Source organism: Ammodytes marinus, assembly GCF_949987685.1.
Source record: "Ammodytes marinus genome assembly, chromosome: 15".
NCBI classification, from domain to species: Eukaryota; Metazoa; Chordata; class Actinopteri; order Uranoscopiformes; family Ammodytidae; genus Ammodytes; species Ammodytes marinus.
Genome location: NC_137219.1, coordinates 10,344,332 through 10,368,493, shown reverse-complemented (window position 1 = coordinate 10,368,493; position 24,162 = coordinate 10,344,332). Strand labels below are relative to the sequence as shown.

At 43.1% G+C, this 24,162-nt stretch overlaps 1 protein-coding gene across 1 annotated transcript in view; it reads left to right on the top strand.

The window, feature by feature from the left end:
- Positions 1–24,162, top strand: part of dph6 (diphthamine biosynthesis 6) — a 63,278-nt gene that overhangs the window by 5,199 nt on the left and 33,917 nt on the right. The window contains exons 4-9 of the mRNA XM_080041968.1: positions 11,518–11,591; positions 13,559–13,677; positions 21,120–21,181; positions 21,579–21,673; positions 21,824–21,917; positions 23,941–24,091. Coding sequence (XP_079898094.1) covers positions 11,518–11,591; positions 13,559–13,677; positions 21,120–21,181; positions 21,579–21,673; positions 21,824–21,917; positions 23,941–24,091 — 595 coding nt within the window. The remainder of the gene's footprint in view (positions 1–11,517; positions 11,592–13,558; positions 13,678–21,119; positions 21,182–21,578; positions 21,674–21,823; positions 21,918–23,940; positions 24,092–24,162) is intronic.

The following is a 24,162-nucleotide window of genomic DNA, read 5'->3' as shown; positions in this document are numbered from 1 at the left end:
TATTAAAAAGTTGTGCTTTATGGTCATACTCAAGCTAAATTCAACTACGAGGCAGAATATTTTTTCCAACCATAAAGTTTGTGTTGTTGTTGTTTACTGATGAAACGACAGAAGGGGAGAGAGAGAAAAAACACTTCTTTTGATAATGAGCTGTTAAATCAACCTTACTGGAAAAGAGCAGTTTAGCATGGGAAAAAAAAGTGTTCCGTTTCCGAAAGTGTGATATGTTGAAAGATTTCTTTCTAGCACTTTGAATTAATTAGAAGTTAAAGGATTATATTTGGCAAATTATACTCGAGCATGGATGAAAGACATTTTTTTTTTCTTTCTCAGATCTGGAGTTGATGAGTTTTAAGTGGATATACTCTTCCCTCCTTCTTCCTTTTGCAGTGCAGGCCACAGAGCCCGTAGCATGAGCCAACAGTGCCATCTACGGATCATTCCCAGAAGCTGACGCACCTAGAGAGACCCCTCTCTGCACTTTGATTCTCTCGGAGAATGTTTGGAGCCATTCAAAAGACTCAAAGGAAGAGATCATATTCTTTAGAACCATTGTTGATAGAGAGGGGAGGGGAGAGGGAAAAAAAAGCCCAATTATGATAGAGAAAAAAAAATGAGCCGTCCATCCCCTCCCTGGCTGTAGTGATAATGGCATGAATGACAATGTGGCCCAATCCTTGGCTCCTTTTGCTCTCATCGCTGGCTGTGTATTTGGCGGTGTGTGTCTTTTGATGTGTGTGTGTGTGTAACCTGATAGACATGCAAGCCACAGCGTATACCCCGTCACATCCTGCTAGGTGCTGATCTTTGAACCCGCTCTTTAAGGGGGTGAAATAACAGTTTTGTCAGCGGCGACGGGGGGTAGTGGATTGTTCACTTTTGGACATCAATGACTGGTAATGGTATATTTTCATAGAATAGATGACGTCCTTGTGTCCTCTTGTGCCCGGCTTCAAAGGCCAGCTAGAGAGAGTGAGTAAAAAAAAAACCTAAAGGATAAAAGTATAAAAACATTTTAGATTTGTAGTTTTGTCATTTAGATACTGTGTCTTTCATGTTCGAATCGTCCTTGTATGTGTGCATTTTGGAGAAAAAAAAATTGGATTTGGTAGCTTGTGTGTGTGTCCATAAACTTCATGTGTGTGTGTGTGTGGTTGGACTCGTCTCCTCTGCTGTGTGATCCGCTCTGATGTGTGTGATACAGATCAGCAGTGTCAGTCACCCCTGGCTGCAATGCCAGTCCCCCCGAAGGCCCGGCAAAACCCCTCATATTAGTCATATCACATCCCTCAAGTCCTTTATCCCTCTCTCTGTGCTTTGTGACCTGACACAGTGGCTCTTTATGCCCCGTGACCCTGCGTGTGTGTGTGTGTGTGTGTGTGCGCGAAAGCGTGTTCAAGGTCAGGTCAGACCAGGGCCTCGGTTACATGATAACAGGTCTATCGCGGTTCTCCTTACACACACCTCTGCCTCTCGTTTTTTCTGCCCCAGTTTGCCCTCCTTTCAACACCGAGCTCACTGCTCCCATCCATAATAAACTCCTTTTCTCTGTCTTTCAAACTACTTGAGGTGTCACAACAATTAGATTTTTTTATACGCTTAAGTAGCTGTTATTCTCCATCTCCAATTGTTTAAATTTTCTTAATAGACACTTCTTTGTAATGGAGCTCTACGTTACACATGTGCTTTTACCGTTTTATTGAATTTAATTTGTGTGATTTTTTGAGTGGTATGTATATTGTTTTGATGTTGTTTGAGCCACTAACTGAAGGCAATTGTTGTCACTTTGTGATAGACAATACATTATTTTTTCTTTATGTCTGTATATCAGATGCTTCTCAATATCTACATTACAGTAGTAGAAACAGAAGATAAAGTACAGTGTTAGGTACAGTTATCCATGACAAAGATGTTGCCCCCTCAAAGTAGCACATGGCTCATAGGGCACAAAGAGCAGTGAGTTTTCTTGGGGGGGAAAGACGCGACCAGACCTTCACTCACTTGATGAAGCTAGCTATAGATGATATATTAAAACATTAGTGACTGTATTTGCAGCAACTCTGCAACCTTTGAACTGATGAATAAAGACAAAGACATTTAAGCTCATTAGAGTGATGAGGAACAATAGATGATATCCACGCACGCGTTCCTTTCTGCCAGCTCTAATTACCAGCGCTGTGACGTCTCTGTCACCGAGACCCCGCTTTGAGGGCGACGCAAATGTCACTTTCATATCTAATTTCCCATTCACCAATGCATTCAACTTTTTAATTTTAATTTTTAGTTCTTTTACTTTTTTATACTGTATAACTAACTGATGTATCGTGGGTCAGTAAACACCAAACTCCCTCTCTCCCTTTTCTTTATTATTTTCTATCAAGCCATTTTCTTTTTCTCCCTTAGACATCTGGGAAATGTCTCAGAGAGGTTGCACCGGGAGCTTTAGCCTTTGTAGATGAAACATTCTTTTCCAATAGTGTTTGTTAAAACACCCAGTTTTTTTAGTAAGATAATCCTTTTCTTATACTCGCACACCCACTCCCCCCTCCCCCCCATTCCCTGTTTCTCCTGACCTTTATTACACGCGCGCACACACACACACACTAACATACACACACACACACACATACACACACACACACGCTCCATTATCGACATCGGCAAGACAAGAGTGGGGCCCTCTGAGATCGCAGCTAGGCAGTCTGTCCACAAGTCCAAACATTCTTTTTCATTCTTCCCTCTCTCCCTGGCTCCTCCTTTTCATTCTGTCTTCTACTGGCATCTTCTTTTCTCCATTGTATTGTCGTCACACTTTCATCCTGACCCACCCTTCAGAAGCCTGGCACTGCTGCGATGCTACCAGTGGCCCTGATGGAGGTGTATCCTGCTGTGAGGAAGCGAGGGAAGAGGGACTGAGGGAGAGGAAAAAGAAAGGAGAAGAGAGGGAGGGAGGAGGAGGAAGAGTAGGCGGAGGAATCCAGTTGAACCAGGAGCTCTGTGGTATTGATTAAAGGAGCTGAGGTGTTGTGAGACAAGTCGTCGAGGAGGGGTGTGAACTATAAAGGGGAGGGGAGGGGTGGTGGGTTTGGTCAGAATCAAACACGCAGCCCTTTCTCTGATTACCGGCGTGGTGCAGCATTAGACATTGTATACATCGGGGGCTCAACACAGCAAAATGGATTTCTTGAAAAAAAGCTGCTTTATACATAAATCATGACCTCTGGGGTCACAGCGAGGGTTTAGGAGATCAGATCAATAACAAAAGCTAATGCGAACTGCTTGTTGGAGTAGCCGGTTCTGTGGCGCAGAGAGACCTCTAAATGGTGTGATTGGAAGTAGCTTACCAAGCCAGTCTAAAACCGATTGGATAATCACTTTGTAGAAAGTTTTGTTTTATTACACTTTAAGGATAGATTTCAGCAGCAGCTCTTATAGATTCCTTCAAACAGCTGTCTGTCTGCGTCGCCTCCCCGTGTGATATGGCCATTGTTATCTTTTTTCCTTTGGTCTGAGCTCTGCACGTCGTATTTATGTCGGTCGCCACAGTGGCAGTAGGGTTTTGAGATTGCAAGGCTTGTTTTGCACATGAGGAAGGATAGCATTAGCGCTGAGATAATGGCGGTGTGTATTGTTCGCTGGCCGTGTGGAAGTGGTGGGACAGGATCTATTAGATGCAGGCCCATTTCCCTCCAACGGTCCCCACAAACATTAGATAAAGAGCCCTAGCCTCAAGCCTTTGTAATTTGTTTGTATTTTTCTGCTTAATGTACTTTGCTCAATCTTGTTTAGCGATGATGGAAGCTGATAGCCTTATCTCGCCTTGCCAAGGGCATGAGCCACCACTACCACTGCTTGGTTGAACATTGTTCCACTAAAGAACGCGTGTTTTGGTGTGCGTGCGTGCGTGTTTATGTTTGTGTTTTTTTCTGATTTTATTTTGAAGCTGGAGTTATATCTACAGGTTATTTAGGTTTGAGATATTGGCTAATGTGTTTTTTTTATGCTTTATGTAAATGCACCATTTTGGAAGCCGGAAAGTAAATATATGTAATTTATATTGTTTGATTGTTCATGTAAAAAAATAAGGGGAATCTATGATAATTTCCTCAGCCTGATTTTGATTTATTTTCTCATTTGTGAAGTCGTTTTTTGTCACCTTTTCTTCAAAATACATTTGGATGTCGTTCCTTTCAAAACAACTGCTACTTTCGGGGGCGCCTTTAGCTCAGTTGGTAAGGCGTCCCCCTCCCGGGCCGGGCCCAGCAGCAGACCCGGGTTCGATTCCCACCCGCGGTCGTTCTCTGCATGTCACTCCCCTCTCTGCCCCATTTCACCTCTGTCTCTCTGCACTATCAATAAAGCATAAAAATCCCCAAAAAATATCTAAAAAAAAAAAAAAAATGCTACTTTTGATCATAAGACATCTGTTTTTACAAGATCCCTGTCTGATATATTTTTAGCATTCTTCTCTCTCTCTCTCTCTCTCTCTCTCTCTCTCTCTCTCTCTCTCTCTCTTTTCTTTTTGAAAGTCTAATTTGATGTACATCATATGATGTTAGTTTTGCTAACTTATTATCTCCATTTGGATATTAGCTAGTTGTTTTTATCCCCATGTAAAGAGTGTAAAGAATAGTAAAACCTTATAATAAGTCAAACCTTTTTTTTTAAACTCACCAGTATCAACAGCTATAGTCAGGCCCAATGCCTCCCCACCCTCCCTGTCTGAGAACTGACAGCTGGGGGGAACAGGGCTAAGTCGTTCAACTCCCTGCCATTCATCTACTCCAAAATTAAGAGGGCTTTTATGTTTTGTTTTGTGAACCATTCCCCCCAAGAAATATTTGTGGCATGGCCCCATCACCTCCCGCAGCTAAAGTCATAACCAGCCGTAGAGAAAACACTGTCTGGAGTCTGGAGAGTGGGTCAAACCAGCATCACCGCTATATTTTCCTCTAGTCTTTCTCTTGGGAGGGAATGGGGGGGGGGGGACTTCACGATGTCTATTGGCGCTATGGTGGATAGAGGACAGGAGAGATACGTTGCCAAGAGCCTGGAACCTGACCTCACCAGAAAAACATTTACATTTTAAAGTGTGTGTGTGTGTGTGTGTGTGTGTGTTTGCAGGCCAGCGTGTGACTGTGTGTGCACATACATGGACGTCAATACATGTGCGTGCGTACACCCAGTGGACTTGGATGTTGTTATGGACCATGAAAAGCAACTGACATAGTTTGCCTCTTTCTGGCATGAGACTTACTTCTTTGACTGTGTCCTACTCACATTCTGAAAACCGCTTCCTGTCTCAGATGCTCACCTCAGCCCAGTGGGAATGTTGCAATGCCAGAGCTAAGATTATGACTTTTTTTTTGGCCCTACAAAAAACCGTTGGTGATGCTTACTTATTAGAACACCTTATCCTTTTAATGGTAGGAGGCTAGACCTTGAATGTTTGGAGGAAGTCACGTGATTTCCTGTGATCTTAAAAAAAACAAAAAAAAAAACTGTTGACCGTCTGAGCGTAGGCACAGGATGAGGATTTCTTTAAAGTAAAAACAACCATTGAAAAATTACTATTTCTGTAACATCCAGTAATAACTAAACTTGTTTGCTTGAATTGCAAGTATTCATGGACATCGATAAATGACCTTATGTCTCCCCTTACTCTTTGGTTTTCCATGCGTGTAGATATGGAAAGCCTCCTTGTCCTTGGCCCTGCTGAAACTAGGGCTTTGTGCTTGCTTTGGCCGAGGCTCTCTCCCTCCCTGCCTGTCTGCCTGACGACTGGCTGGGCCCTTGTGTTTACGTAACCATATATATTTGAGAGGAAACTCGTGAAACGTTAATCTCTCTACTTTTTAACCCTGATGAATTTCTACATTTTCCAGCTGTGCGGCATGGCATATTTATGCTCAGGCTCTATCGCTGAAAACAGCTCTGTCATTGTAAATGAATCACTATCCTAGGCTAAAGAGTGTGTGCTTGCGTATGAGTACTTGTGTGTGTGTGTGTGTGTGTGTGCTTGCATATGAGTACTTGTGTGTGTGTGTGTGTGTGTGTGTGTGTGTGTGTGTGTGTGTGTAAACTTCAGGCTAGGGAACTGTAAAGATACAAACTCAGCCATGAGAAGCTGTAGCAGCAGCACCTCTGTGGATTTTTCATTCCTTTTTCCGTGCACCCTGGCACCGTCACTTGTCACATTGCTGTGGGGCTGATAAGTGTCCCTCACTCATCGCGTTGATGAGACAATGTCTCTTGTCATATCCTCTGTTGGCTGGTCACACCTCCATGGTGGCCTCAGACCAGAGTAATACTTTCCCCTATACCTTCCTCTCTCCCCTTCTTGACCGGCATCATTTCAGGAACCTGGTTGGTTGGTCGGGGTATTCAGGCTTTATGAGCAGCTGGCTTGGTGAGCAGTTTGTTTTTCTAATTCCTCCACTCTGTATGGCCGAGGACTGACGCGTGGTGAGTCATCTCGCCAGCCCATCCACAAGCACAAAAGGAAGAGCCCGTCTTTCAACGGCTGCTTTAAACAGACAGACCCACCAATTTACCAACGGCAAGTTCTCTGAAAGCCTTTTTAGAACAAGGCTTTTGGCCGATGTTTGTTTAACTAAGACATTTGCTGAGCTTGCATACATTTGTAGTTTTATTTTGATGGATCAGACATTGGACTGAGTGTTTTAACCTGAGTATATAGAAGCAGTAGATAATCTTTTAAGCATTGGGTGTAACTTGAAAACATTATAATTGGTCCAAACTATATTTTGTACCATCTTGCGTGCACCTCTTCCACATCCTATCACTCCCTCACCAACCCTGAGAGTCACCTTGGAGGATAACTGTCTGTACAGAATGGTAATGAGGAATCTGATGTAAAAACAAATAGCCAATGTCTCCTCCTACTAAGCTGCCGCTAAGCTTCCTGTCAGTTTGGCATGTCTGAGTTGTCAGGACAGCGCAACACGCCCCGGGACTACGTCCACATTACATTAAACACCATCGCTTGACCCTAGCTGGCCCCATCCCATGTACCACATCTACTTGAGCTACTGCAACAAGGTCTAGCCCCCCTCCCCCCTCTCCCTCCATGTTCCCACCATGTAGGGGTACAGGGGAGAACAATCCCATTACATTACAACAGGCCCAAAGCTGATCTAATGGAGAGAACATTAAAACCATGTCGCGTCCAGTCACTTACTTGATGGATCCTGGGAGAGAAAGGGATGTAGGGGAGTAGGATTGTTGGACAGAAAAGGGGGAAGGGTTGGGAGGGCGGTGGTGTCGATGTGAGTGCGCGGATGGGTGAAGTGAAGCTTGTGGTGGTGCCCCGGTGCCCTTGAGCAAGCTGTCATTCAAACCACTTTAATTAATATCTCCACTTTCTCTTCTTCCCCTGCCTCCCTGCCATCACACAAATGCATACTACATACACGTAGCAGTAATATGATAGAAAGTACATGTCAACAACTTCTGACTGTTTTTGTAATGGAAATATGTGGCCTCTTGTCAGTAATAGCCAAGATTTCTCTAGTTGTCAGAACAGGCTGAAGGCAGCAAGGCATGTTGGAAACCCACCATTTGGCAAAATGGAGCTTTGTATTGTTAGGGTGTATAATTAAGGCCTCATCGTGACAGCCATTGAGAGAGAGCTAATGAGGGTTCTGATGTATTCCATATGAATATGAATATTGCATTTTTAATATTTTATGGCTTTCTAATTGCCCTGGTTGCTTTTAATGGCTTTGACTGTCGAATATTACCCGGACTCAATGTGTGGCATGCGTGAGTACCTTTTAAGCTAAATGGAGAGCTTTAATAAGAATGGCCACACTCTCAGGCCAAATTCTTTTGCTTTACGATAGTCGTGTAATGTATATCTTTGGGGCAGAAACATATCTTCACTGAAGGCATGTCGTCTGTGACTGTGAATACATTTGATGCACTCTTTTACTCCCTTACTAAGATGAATGTATATATAATTACAAAGTATATCACACGCACTACCTTGATATAGAGTTTAATGGCCGTATCGTTCCTTTGTGGAGCATGTCTGCTGGCCTTAATCTTCCCCACAGCTGACATCTTAATAACTCAGGCCTCTCCATCTATTTTCCACGGGAGACATCCGGATGTTGGGGAAGGATTAGTTTAATGAATTTGACAATTAGTAACAGAAGTTAATGACTGCATGGGGCTAAGTACCCTGATGGACATGGCTGGGGGGGGACTGAGGGCTTCCATTGCTCTGGGCCATAGATCCTCATTAATAGCTTTTCTGCCTTCTGGAGAGGACAGGGGAAGCCAGGCCAAGCCTTTGTTTAGTCTGCCTCTGACGGGGTTTGCTAGGGGCTTGCACTGTTGCACAACGTCGCCACGCCAGAATCAGTCCCGCTCTGGGCGTGAGTTAATGCTATAGGCCTCAGGTCCTGGATCAGGTGAAGCTGCCTTTAATGAGCCGGGGTCATTAAACATTGAAAAAAGAAAAAGTGACATGAAATGGGGCTGGTCGGGGAGGGAGGGAGCTCTTTCTTCGGCTCTTGTGCCAACAGTCATGAAGAAAGAAAAGTGGCCTGTGGGTCACAAGAGTCCCGATGACCTCTGTCTGGATTTATCGCTACGTTAGCGTCTTAGCCAGATTCCACCTCTAATGCAGTCAAAACATCGTTTAGCTAGATAGCTCTCGTAAAGATTTTATTATTATTTATTATTATTATACTGTGCTTCACGGGGCTACCTTGTCGCTTTGTCAGGTATCCCCAACTATAAAGCATTTTGATACATTTTTCAGCTACCATAAAAACCAAAGTTTGTATTTTTTTTTATGGCATCATGAATACACATGAACCAATTCCCATACAATCCATCAATTCAGATTTATATATACATATGTAGAAGTTCTTCACAATAATTTATCCCACCTTTCCCACAGAGGATGAGAAAGAATGTCTAGAATTTGTGAAATCCCGTCCATAGCAGCATTAGCTCTCCCCCCCCCCTCATTCCTGCCTGTCTCCTGCTGATAGCTATAATAGGGACGAAAACATAACCGCGTCCAAAAATAATCATTTTTCCAACGCTGTTTGCCAAAAGGTCTCCTAGCTCGAGTCTCTATTGAAAATGGGGGGTGGGGGGGCGTGTGAGAAATTTGGCTTGTGTTATCCTTAGTGGCGGTTATGCCTGGGTATCGTAAGGCTGCATGATGTAATGTAACGAGAAAAAGAGCCGTTTGATTGGTCGAGGTTGAGTCGAACTTCAGAGGGCCCACCTACAAAAGCCTGCGTTTTCTAGAGAGTGGGGGAGACAGGAACACAAGACGGAGATGTTGTTTGCTGTTGCTCTGATGCTCTGTTACTCTTGTCGGGCCGTGTCTGGTCCTGCCAACTCTAGGCCAAAGGGACCCAAATTGGTGTTGTTGGAGCGCACTCCTTCAACACTCTCATTCCTATCTCTTCTCCTCGTTCTCTCTCCGTCTCGCCTTATCCCGCTCTTTTGCCTCCTAATGTGCCTCTTTAGGAAGTGACAGTTGTATTTAGGGAAAAGGTTATCATTGTATTAGAATAGAGGGCTGGCCCTGAGGCTTACCTAGAATTATATGACACTGCCTGCAGCCCCCTTTCGCTCTGTGCTGGGCGGGAAATGTTATCAGTCTGACTTAATTACCGTCACTGGGCAGTGGAATTGACTGTAATGTACAGTATATTCCAGTGTTGGACGCGCTGGTGAGATATTTTAACTTGAGCACAGTATCCCAGCTTAACATCTCTCGATGTTTAACTTTAGGTCAAAGAGTTAAATCCTCGCTGTGTGTGTTCTTTTCTGTATGTGTTCGGCTTAAGCTTTACACTGTACCTCACATCCTCTGCTGCACCGTAAACATGCCCACGTAGACTCACTATCTCACACACACACACACACACACACACACACACACACACACACACACACACACACACACACACACACACACACACACACACACACACATACACACACACACCACACACACACACACACACACACACACACACACACACACACACACACACACACACACACACACACACACAGAACATCCTTTATCTGATTAGCTGGCACACCTACGTGGAGCTGTGTGTGTGTGTGTGTGTGTGTCTGAGGCACGGTGCGTTGCAGCGCAGCGTCAGGCCCCAGACAGGGCATGGATTTCATTTAGGAAAGTATCAAAGGTTTACACGCTGTTCGCTTTAATCAGCATGTTTATCAGGCAGAGAAAAATTGCAGGAAGGGACCACAGGGAGAGGGAGGGATGGTGGTGGTGGTGTGTGTGTGTGTGTGTGTGTGTGTGTGTGTGTGGGGGGGGTGGGGGGGGGTTTATCTTAAGGACCAGTAGCCAGGGAAATTGATAATGGCTACAAGGTAATTTACTGGAGTCTTGTGCATCCCTCCACCGCTTCTCCCCTTGCCTCTCATTCTAATTACAGCCCATGTAATGTTCTAATGAATCTGCAGGTGTGTGTGTGTCTGTAGGGGAGGGAGGGACACAAAGGTACTAGAGGAACGGGGGCTGTCTGTGTGTGTGTGTGTGTGTGTGTGTGTGTGTGTGTGTGTGTGTGTGTGTGTGTCACTGTATGTGTGTGTGAGTGTGTGCAAGCTGGCTCCTCTCACATGTGTGTTTGTTTGTGTGTGTGTGTGTGTTTGTGCGTGTGTCACTCCGGATCTAGCCCGCTTTTTTTCGCGAGAGAAGATTGAACGCGTCTCAAGGCTGCGGCGGCAGAGTATCTCTCGAGTGCACAGTTGTCTCACAGTTTTCTGAAACATGAATACGATATGAAAAGCAATTAGATTAGCCCTCAGCAATATTAAAGATACATGCCACTCACAGACACACACAGCGCTGCCTTCCACTGATGCTTCAAAACTTGTCACTGCGGTTTCGGTCTTCCAGCCGGGCGTGTTGGAAAGGATAGGAAGCCGCGGCTGGCCAGACACACTCTCTCTACGCTTGCGCTTATAGACTGCTGATAAGGCCCAGTTGTGCTGCTGCCTCCGGTTATACACTCACACAGACACACAAAAACACACACACACACACACACACACACACACACACACATACATACACACGTTCTTCTCTCACAGAGCCATGTACGTAAACCTTCAGGGGATATGGGCTGGCCCCAAGAAGTTTGATATGACCAGAGTGTAAACATCCCCACAGGATTGAGATCCAATGAAAGGAAAAAGCTGTCAGGAATATGTTTTTCTTTGTCTGTTTCAGTCTGTGTGTGTGTGTGTGTGTGTGTGTGTGTGTTTGTGTGTGTGTGTGTGTGTGTGTATACACACGTGTTTATGTGGTTTAGTTCAGATAACACTTTTGGGATACCATTGTAGGTTTTGAGCAAGGAGTATTTAGCCCCAAGGCCGAGTGACATCATATTGCTGTTACAATGCACGTTGCGCACACAACACTGTATAATGGAAAAGGCGAGAAATCTTTTTGTGGTTAAGTTTCCTCCAATCTTTTTCTCCCCACAGGAAAAGGAGGGTGTCGAAGCAGTGTCTGTAGGGGCCATTCTCTCCGATTACCAGAGGGTCCGTGTGGAAAACGTGTAAGCACACACACACACACACACACACACACACACACACACACACACACTGATAATTCCAGAACACACTTTTCCAGCTTAAGTGCACATACACACACGCTGTATTTAGGCCCTCTGAACTCCAATGACGCACACTATGTGGTCCGCCGAAGGAAAAGAGGCACATCCTCTCTAAAGTCTTTACCTCACCGTGTGTTCCAAAGTTGGACTGCGTTTTGTTTAAACACATACACACATAAACATACACTGAGGTTTGTTTATGCCATTTTATTTAGAGAAGCTTTGATTTTTTGCGGCTGTTTTTTATGGCCCACTGATTTCAAGAAAAGGAATGACAAACAATAGTTTCATAATTTTTATGTGATTTAAAAAAATATAACAAATATACACTTTCCAACTATATGGTTGGAACACACACAACAGTCTTATTGGCAGTAAGATGAGATAGTTTATTATAGGTAGGATACAGATACCCATATGCCCTTACTTCTCATCTGGTTTTTGTTTTATACCTTTTCTTGGTAGTTTTTCCTCTGCCCTCCATCCTCTCTCTCTCTCTCTTTGTTCTCTCTTGTTCTAAACTTACACAGACTGAACACATTGCAGCACAAAAGCTTCTTCTTATTACCAAATCCTGCTGTCAGTCAACTATTGTTCCCCCATGCATTGCACATAAGCATCTCAGATATTTTTTTGTTTTTGCAGTTAGACATTTATGTGCAGACCTTTCGGCTCCAGTTACCTGCTGTGGATTTGTGTTTCACATGAGTTCATGTAACAGACGAGCCACGGCTTAAGGTGGAGTTTTTTTGTGTCTGTGGCGGCAGGTGGGAGCACGTCCTACAGGCCTATCAGTGTGGCAGCCCTTCCGATGAATGGAGGAAGGTGCCCTGCCCGGTTGCCTTTGAAGTTATCCCCTCTGAAACCCAAGCATTGATTGTATTGATGCAGATTTTTTCCCCCTCCGTTTTAAAACTATTGTTAACTAGCCTCCGATCAAGAGTATCATTTTTGGTATCTTTCTGTAAATGATTTGACGAAAAACCTAAAAAATTGTTTAAAAAAACTTTAATATCATCAAAGTCCATAGAAGTCAATGATTATTCAATAATATCAAAACATGTACTTTAAAATATGAATTGTGTTGTCATGAATCTGTTTTATACAAAAAGCTAATACATTTCACTAAGGAAATTTGAAATTATGAAAATTGGTCGAAAAGAAGTGGGTGCTTAGGGTGGGGACCTGAATCTTGTTTGAACTATGTCTTTACAGTTATTATATGTTTGTGCCAAAAAGTTCCTTTGATACAGTTAACAGGCTGCGATGTACGGATCATGTACAGTTTTTTTCTCTACATTCAGTCAGGAATAAATGATGATGCAATCTTACAACTGTGGGCCTCTGAGGGTTATTATGAAGTTGGAAAATATTCAATATTAAAGGAATAATTCAACATTTAAAATTTGTATTTAAAGACAAAACTTAACATCACTAAATGCTCCTGTGTGCTTGTTGGGACTTTATTTACCACGTTATGTTGCACTTTATATTTTTACATGTTTTGTTAAAAAATGCATACTAGAAGTAAACCAGGAAGTGCCCATGACGGTCACGTATGTATTTGATTCTAACGTGATATAACGTTTAAAAAAATAGAGCGCAACATAGTGTGATAAATAAACAAGTCCCAACAAGCACACAGGAGCATTTAGTGATGATTTAAAGTTTTTCTTTTGACCTGCTCTCCTTGACTACTAGTGTTTGAGCTAAGCTAACCTGAGCTACTTTTGCCCATCTCTATATCTAAAAAATGCACGTACAAATTACAGGAACGGTTTCTGTCACCTTTTCTTGAGCCTGAGAATGAGGCAAAGAGCTAAAAAAAAATAAAAAAAAAAATATTCCTTTAACTTTGCATCTCCTTCTACTACTCTCCCCTTTTACCCCTTTCACCTCTTCAACAGATGTTGGCGGCTAGGTTTGCAGCCCCTGGCCTACCTGTGGCGCCGAGACCAAGAGGCCCTGCTCTCTGAGATGATCTCATCCGACCTCCATGCTATCCTCATCAAAGTTGCCGCTTTCGGTGAGTTAGCCACAATTTTTTCACTTTCTCTGAAGGTGCCATGTCTGTTAAGGTTATTTTATTTTTTTATTTTTTTGGCGTGGGGAGTGAAGGGACATCATTTGGATAAGTGAGAGATAGGAGGAGGGGGAACACGGAAGTGAAACCTAGGAGAAAAAAAAGCCGAGACATGCAGAGTAATGCCCTAATCATTAATCCTTGGCTTAGCAGCGGCGTTGAGACTTGTGCCAGCGGCGAAGGTATTGAAGCAAGAGAACAATATGAAAAGATAAGAAGAAGCACAGAAAGGAGGAGGTGTGAGGGAGGGCGCACAGTGGTATTGGGGTGGGTGGGTGGAGAGAGGGAGAGAGGGAGGGAGGGCTGGCTGGCTGGCTGGCTGGCAGTTGAGAAATTATCACAGGTGATTGCTCCGCACATTAATGCAACCTGTCAATACAGCGACGCGTGCTCCCATTGTGCGAGAGAGAAACACTGCATTCTCTTGCCTATGCATAGCTCAGAATACGCGGTCCGTGAAGCGAAGATTAAAATCTCTCTCATTTAACGCTTTTCAAATGCTTCAGCACTGAGGGAAGAGGTTAATGTGGTGTCACCTGCTCTCTACCTGCCTGTTTTGGAGCCCGAGGACAAGACAGATCAGATTACTGAATAACAGGAGAGAGAGTAAAAAAGAGAAAAAGTTTTTTTTTCTTCTTTTCTCTTTTCGGGGGGAACATGTCGTTAAGATTCCTACCTGTATCTACTTGACAGTGCAGCCGGATCCCTTTTTGACGATGCACAGTCAGTGATAAATGATAATTAGGGCTACAAATGGTTCTTTTTACTCTCAAACTACTCATGCCGATAGATCATCATGTAGACACTGTTTACGTGCTCTTAAGTGCTTGTTATCACCTTTGGTTGCAATCATTGGAAAAAGGGGTCCACGGCTGACTGATGACCCGCAGAGACCTGAGCCACGGGTTCAAGATATCCTAGCGTATCTTTCAACGCCGCTCAAATAACCTCCCGTGGAATGCACTTGTCTAGCCATTTATCTTCGGTTGCTTTCTTTGCTGGATTCATTTCTCATTTTTAATGGTCCCTCCATGATAGAGGACTTTTTCATAATAAATAATATAACTTGTCAGATGCCCGTCAGAGGGGAAGATGATGTCAGAATCCATGTTTTTCTTCTTCTTCTTTTTTCAGTGGGAGTCTAATTATTGTTTATGAGTCAAGATTGATTTTCAATTTCCATTACACTTGTAACCAGATACGATCAAGAACTGCAGTTTATAATAATCGATCAATCAAATTCCCCAAATTACCCTTCTAGAATAACCACGAAACCCCACCTTTAAAGACTTCAGTCAACCTTGTAACCCAGGCCACCTTCCGCCAAAGCTTTGGGCTCTAAACACAACTTCGTCTAAAAGCAAATTCTCCACATTTTTTGGAAGATTATAATTAGAAAGGAACATCACCCCGGGTGCTTCTGAGTGTGTGTGCCTTGGCCTCTGCACCGTAGGTGTTTGTGCGAGTGTGTGTGTGTTTTGGCTACAGGTAGAAAGGTAAGATCTTATCCGCCCTGACTCCTCACCTGTCCCGAGGCAGTGGTAATTAGAAAGAATAGAATTGAATAGGGGTGCATGTGCCCAAGGCGTTTTAGGCAGCACTCATATAATTGCAGCTTTGGTGGGAGCAGGTCTGAGCAGTGAGGTGTGCTGTTTAAGGGAGATTGGGTGACAGAAGGGCGTACCTGGTGGCCTTTGGTGTGTGTGTGTGTTGAGTGTGCGCTGCGTTTGTGTGTAAGTGAGCAAAAGAGATTTGGAGGGATCTAACTCGTGAGGAGGGGGAAAAAAACAACTCTTACAGGGCAAAGGTTAAGTCTCCAACTGAACTGACAGCCGAAACTGCTTGTGATATTCTGTGGTGGTATGGAATGGGCTTTGGCGCGCTCTGAATAGTAGTGAGAAGTCATTGAAGATTAATATTCCTTCATTAGACACTCAGAAAGACAGGTGGAAATTAGCAGTGAATGAATAGAGAAGAAGAAAAAACCCCCACTGTCTTTCTTAAGGGAGGATATATATTCCTTGACGACAAATCCCTTTAGTGAAAAGACAGCTGTCCAAATGTAGGATGATCCTATAAAGTGAATTTCTCTAGCGGTGTTCATTTGCGTGCTGATGGCAGCCTAGAAGCACAAAAGAGAGAAAGAGGATTTTAGTCTTTGAAGATGGCAAATTGCGTGTCGTGAAGTTAAGTTCAACTATTTGAGTCTAAGCCGTTTCGAATGTCACAAAATGCTTCTAATTAGCAAAAAAAATAAAAAAAACACACAGCATTTCTCTCTAAGGGGAAATACATATATATATTTGTTGGGGGAACTGTCTCTTTATAATACAGTATCTCTTGAGCTAACCGTGGTAATTGGCAATTCCAAAAGCGAGAATTAAATATTCATGTAATTAGTTAATTGATTGATTAGTGCAGGTGTGTATGAGGGCACAGGTTCAGCAGTTAATTGGCCCTCTGCTCCGGAGATAATTGGCACGTGTGGAATCGAGGTCTACCCTGCTCGGAAAACCTTTTATCACCGCATGATCTTTTACCCTTCACACGAACGTAGCCTTTTGCGCTATGAGGAAGGGGGATTTATGTCACAAATTTGCTTCCACTGATCATCTCACCCACTTGAAGATACCAAATATTATTTGATATATACTTAAAGGACATTTAATGTTCAGAGACGTTTTTGTTTTTTTCTAACGAAGAAGGCAATAAATGAAAATTATGTTTTTTTCTTTTTCAACCACCCACAAAGACACAATACAGGGCAGAATATATCTTAATATTGAATATAACAATATTCAGACACCATATAAGTGATCCTTGCAAAAAGGCAAGATGCTAGGCTAGTTGGATGGTAGACAGATTTAAGGCATTTACAGAGAATGATATAGTCTTCTTGAGTTTGACTGGGGTCACATGTTTTGGCCTACGGCCTCCTAGTCTGTTCGCTAGGTTAAAATCAAGATAATAAATTATAATATCTGTGATTTGAAACACTTTAAAAAAAAATTTTTTTTTGGAAAAGTGATTTGCGTTATTAATTTGTTGGTTCTGCCAGTGTTAAAGTATGTGTTTCATTTTCTCTTTAAGGAAAGGTTCAGTTGCTTTCCAACAAGTCAGCCTTAATATATAGAAGACAATCAAAATTGCAAATTGTCAAAACATTGGTGGGAAATCACAAGGTCTTCAAATTACTTGTTTGTTTTGTCTGTCTCACAAATATTAATTTTTACTATTTCATAAAAATAAAGAAAAATGAACTCCACCCTCACAAACTAGAACTTTTTTTGAATTTTAGCTGACAAAATGCATAAACAATTTATTTATTACGTTTATCATTACTCTTTATATATATATATTTACATGTAAGTGTACATTGTAAATACAAGACAGGAAAAGAGGGGATGTAGTGATGGGGAGAGGATAATTGGATTGCGATTACATGTTCAGTACTTTAGACCACGCTCTTTAATGTGAATTAATATCATCCAGATTACTTGCAATTTGCTTTACCCACAACAGCAATGTATACATAAAGGACAACTGTAGTTCAGCCTGTTCTTGCCAGTTCAATCAAATTCATATTTTTGAACGGTTGGGGTCAAAGTTCAAAAATCATTCGGGGCAGCAATTTTCTTCTTTTTTCTCTAAAACCACTTGACACATCGGACCATTGTGTATGAATTCCCTAAAACTGAATTTTCGTTCATTGCGTAATAATATGCAATGGTTCATTTTGTCCAGTTAAGTTCCATATGATTGTTAAGCACTCCCTGTTTCCCCTTTCTGATGTGTTGGACTGGAAAGATTTCATCTCGGTGTGATTGCTACACAACTCATGCTGCCTATTATTCTGTTCACAGACGCCGAATTCCAGATAAGAGCCTGACAAATTTCACATATAACCTTAATCTTATCATCCTTTTGTACCGTGCCGCCTCCCTCCCTCTTCTCCCTTGCTTTTTCCACTCTGTATTTCTCCACCTTGCTCAGAAGATTAGGTGATAGTGAACAGCTATTGTTTTGGCGGGGTTCTTTGAGAGCCTTGTTTAAAGGGCTGATGCAGCTCACCTTGCTAGGGAGGAGATGCTTATTTCATCCATTTAAAGGCTAAAATGTTACACATCATGAATCCAATTTTCTCTGCCTTTTCTCTCTGAAGGCAGGGATTAAAGCCGAGCTGTCAGCCGGCACGCCAGATCTCAAGACAACCCGTGGATGTCTGCAATACTGCGCTCAGCTCAGCTCAGACAGTATCTAGAATCTCTGGGCTTTTTAATTTGGCATTAGGCTCAGTAAGCAAAATCACAAGCAGCTCCAATTTAAATTGGGTAATTCACTGCTGTAGGTTTCCACGAATACACCTCTTCAAGGTGGGAAAAGGCCAATTGTGATCGTTCAAAAGACTTAGCACAAAAATTGCCATTGACTTCAACTAGGGCTGAATTGACTGAATTTTTGCTTTTTCGTTCCAATAATTTACTTTAAAAAGTGCATTTCTAAGCAGAATCAAAGGGTTTTCCAAATGTCACCTGTGACTGCAAGCGCTCTGCTATATGGTTAACTTTGTTGTCTCTCATCATACTGTGCTTAAAGTTTCAGTTTTGACACTATGTTCATATCTCTATAGAAAAACTAACTTTTAATGTTAAAAAAAGTGCACTTGGTTTCCTGGTTAACTTTTTCTTTTTATTCTTTGCTCATTTTCAACCCACTAAATGTCAACAAGGTTTGTAAAAAATGCTCTTCCTCATTACTGGACCCCCTGGTTTTTTAAAGTTCACTGCCTTTAATTGGGGTTTTATAGGATAATATGAAGCAAAAAAAAAGAAAGAATCTCTTTTTAAAGGAGAGCCATTCCTTCTCGGTCTCTCTTAGGGGAAAGCTCCCCTTCTCTCCAAAGTGCGCTCTTTGCTGTCTGTGGTGGCAGACTAATGGCAGCTTCTAGTGGGCTTATTTGGGTTTAATGTGGCATAATGAGGTTAGGTAATTGGGTTTAGGTCAAGTTGTAAAACAGGTTCAGGAGGAGACAGAGATGTTGAAGATCATGTAAATGAGTGGCGTTATATATCGCTGAAAGGGGCTCACACACCGGCAGACACTCGGAAGACCTCCCAAAGCACGTATAGTATATTACAAGTGCCAGCTCATTCCACATACAGCCTCAACAGCCCAACGGTTTTAGTAACCTGTAGTCAGTCCAGGGACTCCAATTAAGAAAACACTCATACAAGTGCTAAGTGGTCTTGGGAGAAATGCCTCGCCTTGGCGTTAATGCCAACTTTGTATCATTTCATCACTCACTTCCTGTCTCTTCCTGGATTCTTCCAATCGTCCTTTTCCCTTTTTCTCCTAAATATCAAATCATGTGTCATATATTATTTAAGAGCGGGGGAAAGTTAATGAACATATTAAAAAAAAAGATTGCCGCATCCCCTCAGCAATTTGGAGCCAATTATTACAATTTGTTAAAAGGCATGACTAATTAAAGAGGGATATTTGAATGGGATTGAATTTTAATGCTTTTTTTTGTCTCAACCTCCTCATTACCTTTGTGGCTAGGGTTAAGATGAGAGGATGTCGAGATTAGATATTCTCACACTAATTAAGACCACGGATCCCCTGGGAAGAGAATAAGGGCTGTGCTCGTTTTCTCCCTCCCTCCATCCCTCCATCCCTCCATCCATAACGCTGGACCACCAAGGCCCGGAGGAGAGGCACACAGCTGGGATTAAGATGAACCCGCGTTTTTAGGATGGGATGCGACGTCCTTTCTTCACATCTCCTCTCCTCTTTTCCTCTATAGTCTCTCCGATCCCATTTGCTCCCCATGGGGCCCCCTAGTCGATGACATGTTAACCTTTGAGGTTGTCAGGCCACGAGAGAGGAGAGGTTCTCACATTACGATTAACTTTGTTCCTTTAATTAAACACATGGACGTGCCGATGAGCAGGCGCACGTGATACCCGAGTCGTAATAGAGGAGCTCTATTGGATTATATAGATTACAAGAAGTATTACGATGACATTGCTGTCACAACTGCACGCCACTGCATGTCGCTCATCAGTTACTTGTTAATGATTATGTCAATCAATTAATAGGCAGCCAAGGAAAAAATGAAACGGGAAAATTTTGGAGAATTGAGTGGAATGAATGGAGTGAGCATTAAGTGGTAACTTTTTGGTTCCAGTAACTTTGCCTTTATGTTTTTTTAGATCACAATCAATTGTTTTTATGCCAAACATAGTGGCATAATAAGACGTGGCATACAGTATATATATTTTTTGATATATTTTTTATAGCATTTTTACTTCCATGTACTGTTCTATTCTTTTGGAGAAAGCACCTGGCACTGTTGTGTTTTTTTGTTCTCCCGGAGCAGTGAAGAATGTACAGTAGGAAAACATAGGCCACACTTTCTTTGTGAAAGGAGTTGTACTGTAGTGTTGGCCTATACGGGGTAAGACTGAGTTCAGCGACGAAACCATTAAGAACAGGCGTCCTAAAGACAAGAACAGAACTTAGTGTCACAAAGGAGTAAAACCCTTCGAAGCTCGAAAAGCTGAGAAAAGTGTACACAGATCAAAGCGTGAAAGGGCTAATCTCTAGGTGAAAAAGTTGTCTAGATTTGAATATCTTAATAAAAGGGCAAAGAGCTGGTTTTCTCATGCTTGATTGGTTTGACTTGGTTGTTTTTCCTCTAGGTAGATTTGGGCTATGAGCTTGTGTTTTAGTAGTAGTGGCACCACATACAAAATCTAACCTTCTTAGCCCTCCCCCCTTTTCTCTCCCATGTCTTGTGAGTCACTTCCATGCAACATTTCAGGGGAAGGGGAGGGGAAAAGGCAAATAAACACGGTATCTTTCCAGAGTTTATGTTCTCAAAGGGAACTAGATGAGGGGGCGGCGGGCGAGGGGGGGGATGTGTGTGTGTGTGGGGGGGGGGGGGGGGGGGGGGGGGGGGGATCTGCGGCCAGCAATTAAAAACTGTTGCCCTTACCCGGAGAGATCTGTGTACACTACTCGCCAAAGTCAAACAAATAAGATCCAGGGTTGCAGGTTTGTACGTGTGTTGTTTGTGCGACTGCCTGTAAACCTCCCCAACTGTCATCTTCAATCACTGTTCTCTGTTGCTGATCAGACCTCTCTCACTCTCTCTCTCTCTCTCTCTCTCTCTCTCTCTCTCTCTCTCTCTCTTTCCACGTGTTTGTCTGTGTGAAATGGTTGTTTGTGTGCATATTTCTGTCTTTTGTGTATGGCTGCGTGTATGTTTGTATGTATGTCATCGTGTGTGTGTGTGTGTGTGTGTGTGTGTGTGTGTGTGTGTGTGTGTGTGTGTGTGTGTGTGTGTGTGTGTGTTTCCGTATTTCCCACGCGGATGCCAGGCCTGGATCCAGAGAAGCACTTAGGAAAACCTCTGGCTGACATGGAGCCCTATCTGAAACAGGTCACACACACTGATAGATCCTCTGCCATCCCTGTTTACTCTATTGACCGCACGTACAATCAGCTTTTTCTATGTGTGCAACCACAGTCACAGTCTTACCTGAGGATCATGTTCAAAGTCTTAAATACAACTTGTACGTCCTAAACCTATAATAATTGATACTACATTTGAAAATATTTTTCCACTGTATATATATATCTTTCATTTGAACTTTTCATTTTAGAATGATGCTATTTTAGAATGATAATACGGGTCAAATTGAACATGTAGACTTGTATTATTCTATTCTATTGTGATGACTCGTACTGTATTTCTTAAGGTAAATATGGAAAATTAAGTGGATTTATGGAAATTGTGTGCTAAGTATTATAATAAGTTTATTTTTTTCACTAACTAGCTCTCCCAGAAGTACGGAGTTCATATTTGCGGAGAAGGAGGTGAATATGAAACCTTCACCCTGGATTGCCCTCTCTTCAAGAAGAAAATAGTAATGTGAGTAAAAGCAACATCAACTTACAAGATTTAGATTCTGTTTTAGAGCTCAGTTGCACTTTTTTTCTTTTAGCATGTGACTGCTGTCAGTTTGGACAGACAACAGTTACTTTGTGTCATATAATACATGTTCTTTTTGATTTTGTGCAGAGATGCAGCAGAGACAGTGATCCACTCGGCAGATGCCTTTGCTCCGGTCGCCTACCTGCGCCTCACCGAGATGCACACGGAGAGCAAAGACAACGTAAGATCAATGCCATTCAATGCTGAATCAATAATCCTTACAACAAAAGTTTGAACCACCTTTGGGGGGCGTTAATTACTTTAAAACCACCCAGAGGGGGCAAAACAAACACAAGAAGAAACTAAAAGCTTGCGGTGTGTGATAACTTTGTCGAGCAGAAGAGAAACACAGCCCCTGTAGGGCACGGTTCAGAGCGACCTCCAGAGGACCTCCCTCTCTCTCTCTCTCTCTCTCTCTCACGCATACACACACTCTCCCTTCATCCCTCGTTCTCTCTCTCTCCTCTAGCCCCACATGGCCTACTTTGACGTCTGCAATATTCACTGCAGCCCCAAACTAGGCCCAGATTAATAAACATGTCTGCTCACATTAAGGCACTTTGCATTCAGGTAGCTGGCTAAGCGGACACAGGCGGGGGTTTGCAGGGAGGCAGTATGAATTGGATTTTTGGCTATATTAAAAAGGAGCTGGGTGGGGGCTTCACGGACAGCAAGGGGTGACACTTGAAACATTTCACTTTCCCTGCAAGAAGTGTCAACAATTCTATAATGGAGATTGACCTCATTAATGTGTACTTTTTAATGACTCAAATTACTCAAATTCAAATTGTCCAGTTTAATAAGACACCTACTAGTCTGATGAGTGGTTCCTGGGGAGAGGAAGTGCTGCTTGCTTTGCTGCTATATTTGTTTCAGTGAGTTAAGGGTGTATAAGGGGTTACACCGAGGCATGCGACTTGCCTGTGGCTCGCCATTGGGTAAGGCATGTGATTTTTGCACGTGCACTTCTTTTTGCACATCACACAACACTGTGTGTGCATTAATCTTATAGTTTCTCACATTAGTTGTTTGTGTGCAAAGAGAGTGTGTGTTCCTGTTGTTTCAGCCTTGCTTGTGTGTGTGTGTGTGTGTGTGTGTGTGTGTGTGTGTGTGTGTGTGTTTGAGTATCTGCATGTTGTTGGGTGGGGGCTGGGGACTGTTATGGACAGAAAACATACCCCCATCCCACAACCTCGGTGACCCTGCAGTCTCACTCCCTACAGCTATATTTTTTTTTTATTCACTCGCTCCCACCCCCATCACACAAACACACACAAACACACACGCGCTGCCAGAAACCCCTGTAGCCCCCCCTAGGTTGCTGAAGAGCAGGGGAGATCCAGGGCCTGTGAGGAGGAGGGAGGGGGGGGGGGGCAACCAGGGGAGAACCTGCCCCGGTTCAGCCTTCTGAAGCTCTTCTCGTCAGGGTGACAGATCGGCGGTGACACAAGCACTAGAGGAAAACCACAACCGGGGCTCAGGGGGTGGGGATTGACCACCATCATGTGCCCTCCGTTAATGCTAGTCAAGCTATTTTTCATGCTGGCTAGGAGAGAGGAGAGGGGCTGAAGTATAATTAATTTGATTATCATATGGCCTAATGCAGTTGACAGCAGATGAAGGGGAGAGGGGGGGGGGGGTGAATGAGTGTTGGGCAGGGTGACAGGGAGAGGAGGGGGATGGGGGGGGGTGGTTATGTTCAGGAAATATGAATTATGTTTATAAATTTGTGATGCCCCAGCAGGATTTGGCAGGTAATATGCACGCCCTAAGAGAATGGTAATGATTTGTTATTTAAAGAAGTAGTAGAAAGAGTGTGTGGAGGCAACGTGGGAGTAAACAGAAAGAGAAAGTGGTGAAATCCAGAAGCATGTCTCCATGCCATCCAGTCTGGGAGTCTTGACTGACAGACGGCGTGATTGAATCTACAGTATCAGAAAACAACCACTCCCCCGTTCGCCTGAACCACAAATATGTTAGCATGTTGTTTCATATTCATTCACCTTGAAGTTATCTGCGTCTGGGCCCCTTTTTCAACAAGAGAATGACACACACACACACACATACACACACAGCCCCCGCTTGGTCGGAGCATTTGAAAAGGCCGGCTAATTATACAGCATTTTGTCTGTCTTTGCGTCGGGCTCAGCACTCTTTTTGTGGGCGTTTGGCCTGATGTATTCCCTGTGGTGCTTCATTTGCAGGACGTGGTGGCGAGAGCTTTGCCCCATGGTAGTTGTCCTTGCCAAAACGCCATTGACGAGATGACTGAGGAGGTGGAATATGCTGATCAAGCCCAAGACAACCAGCAAGAATTTACATCAAATTGTGACCTTAGTTGTCAGCGGGGCCACGGTGAGACTCATTTATGGTGAAACATGCACGTGCTGACACGCATGCTTTAGTGTGTGTGTGTGTGTGTGTGT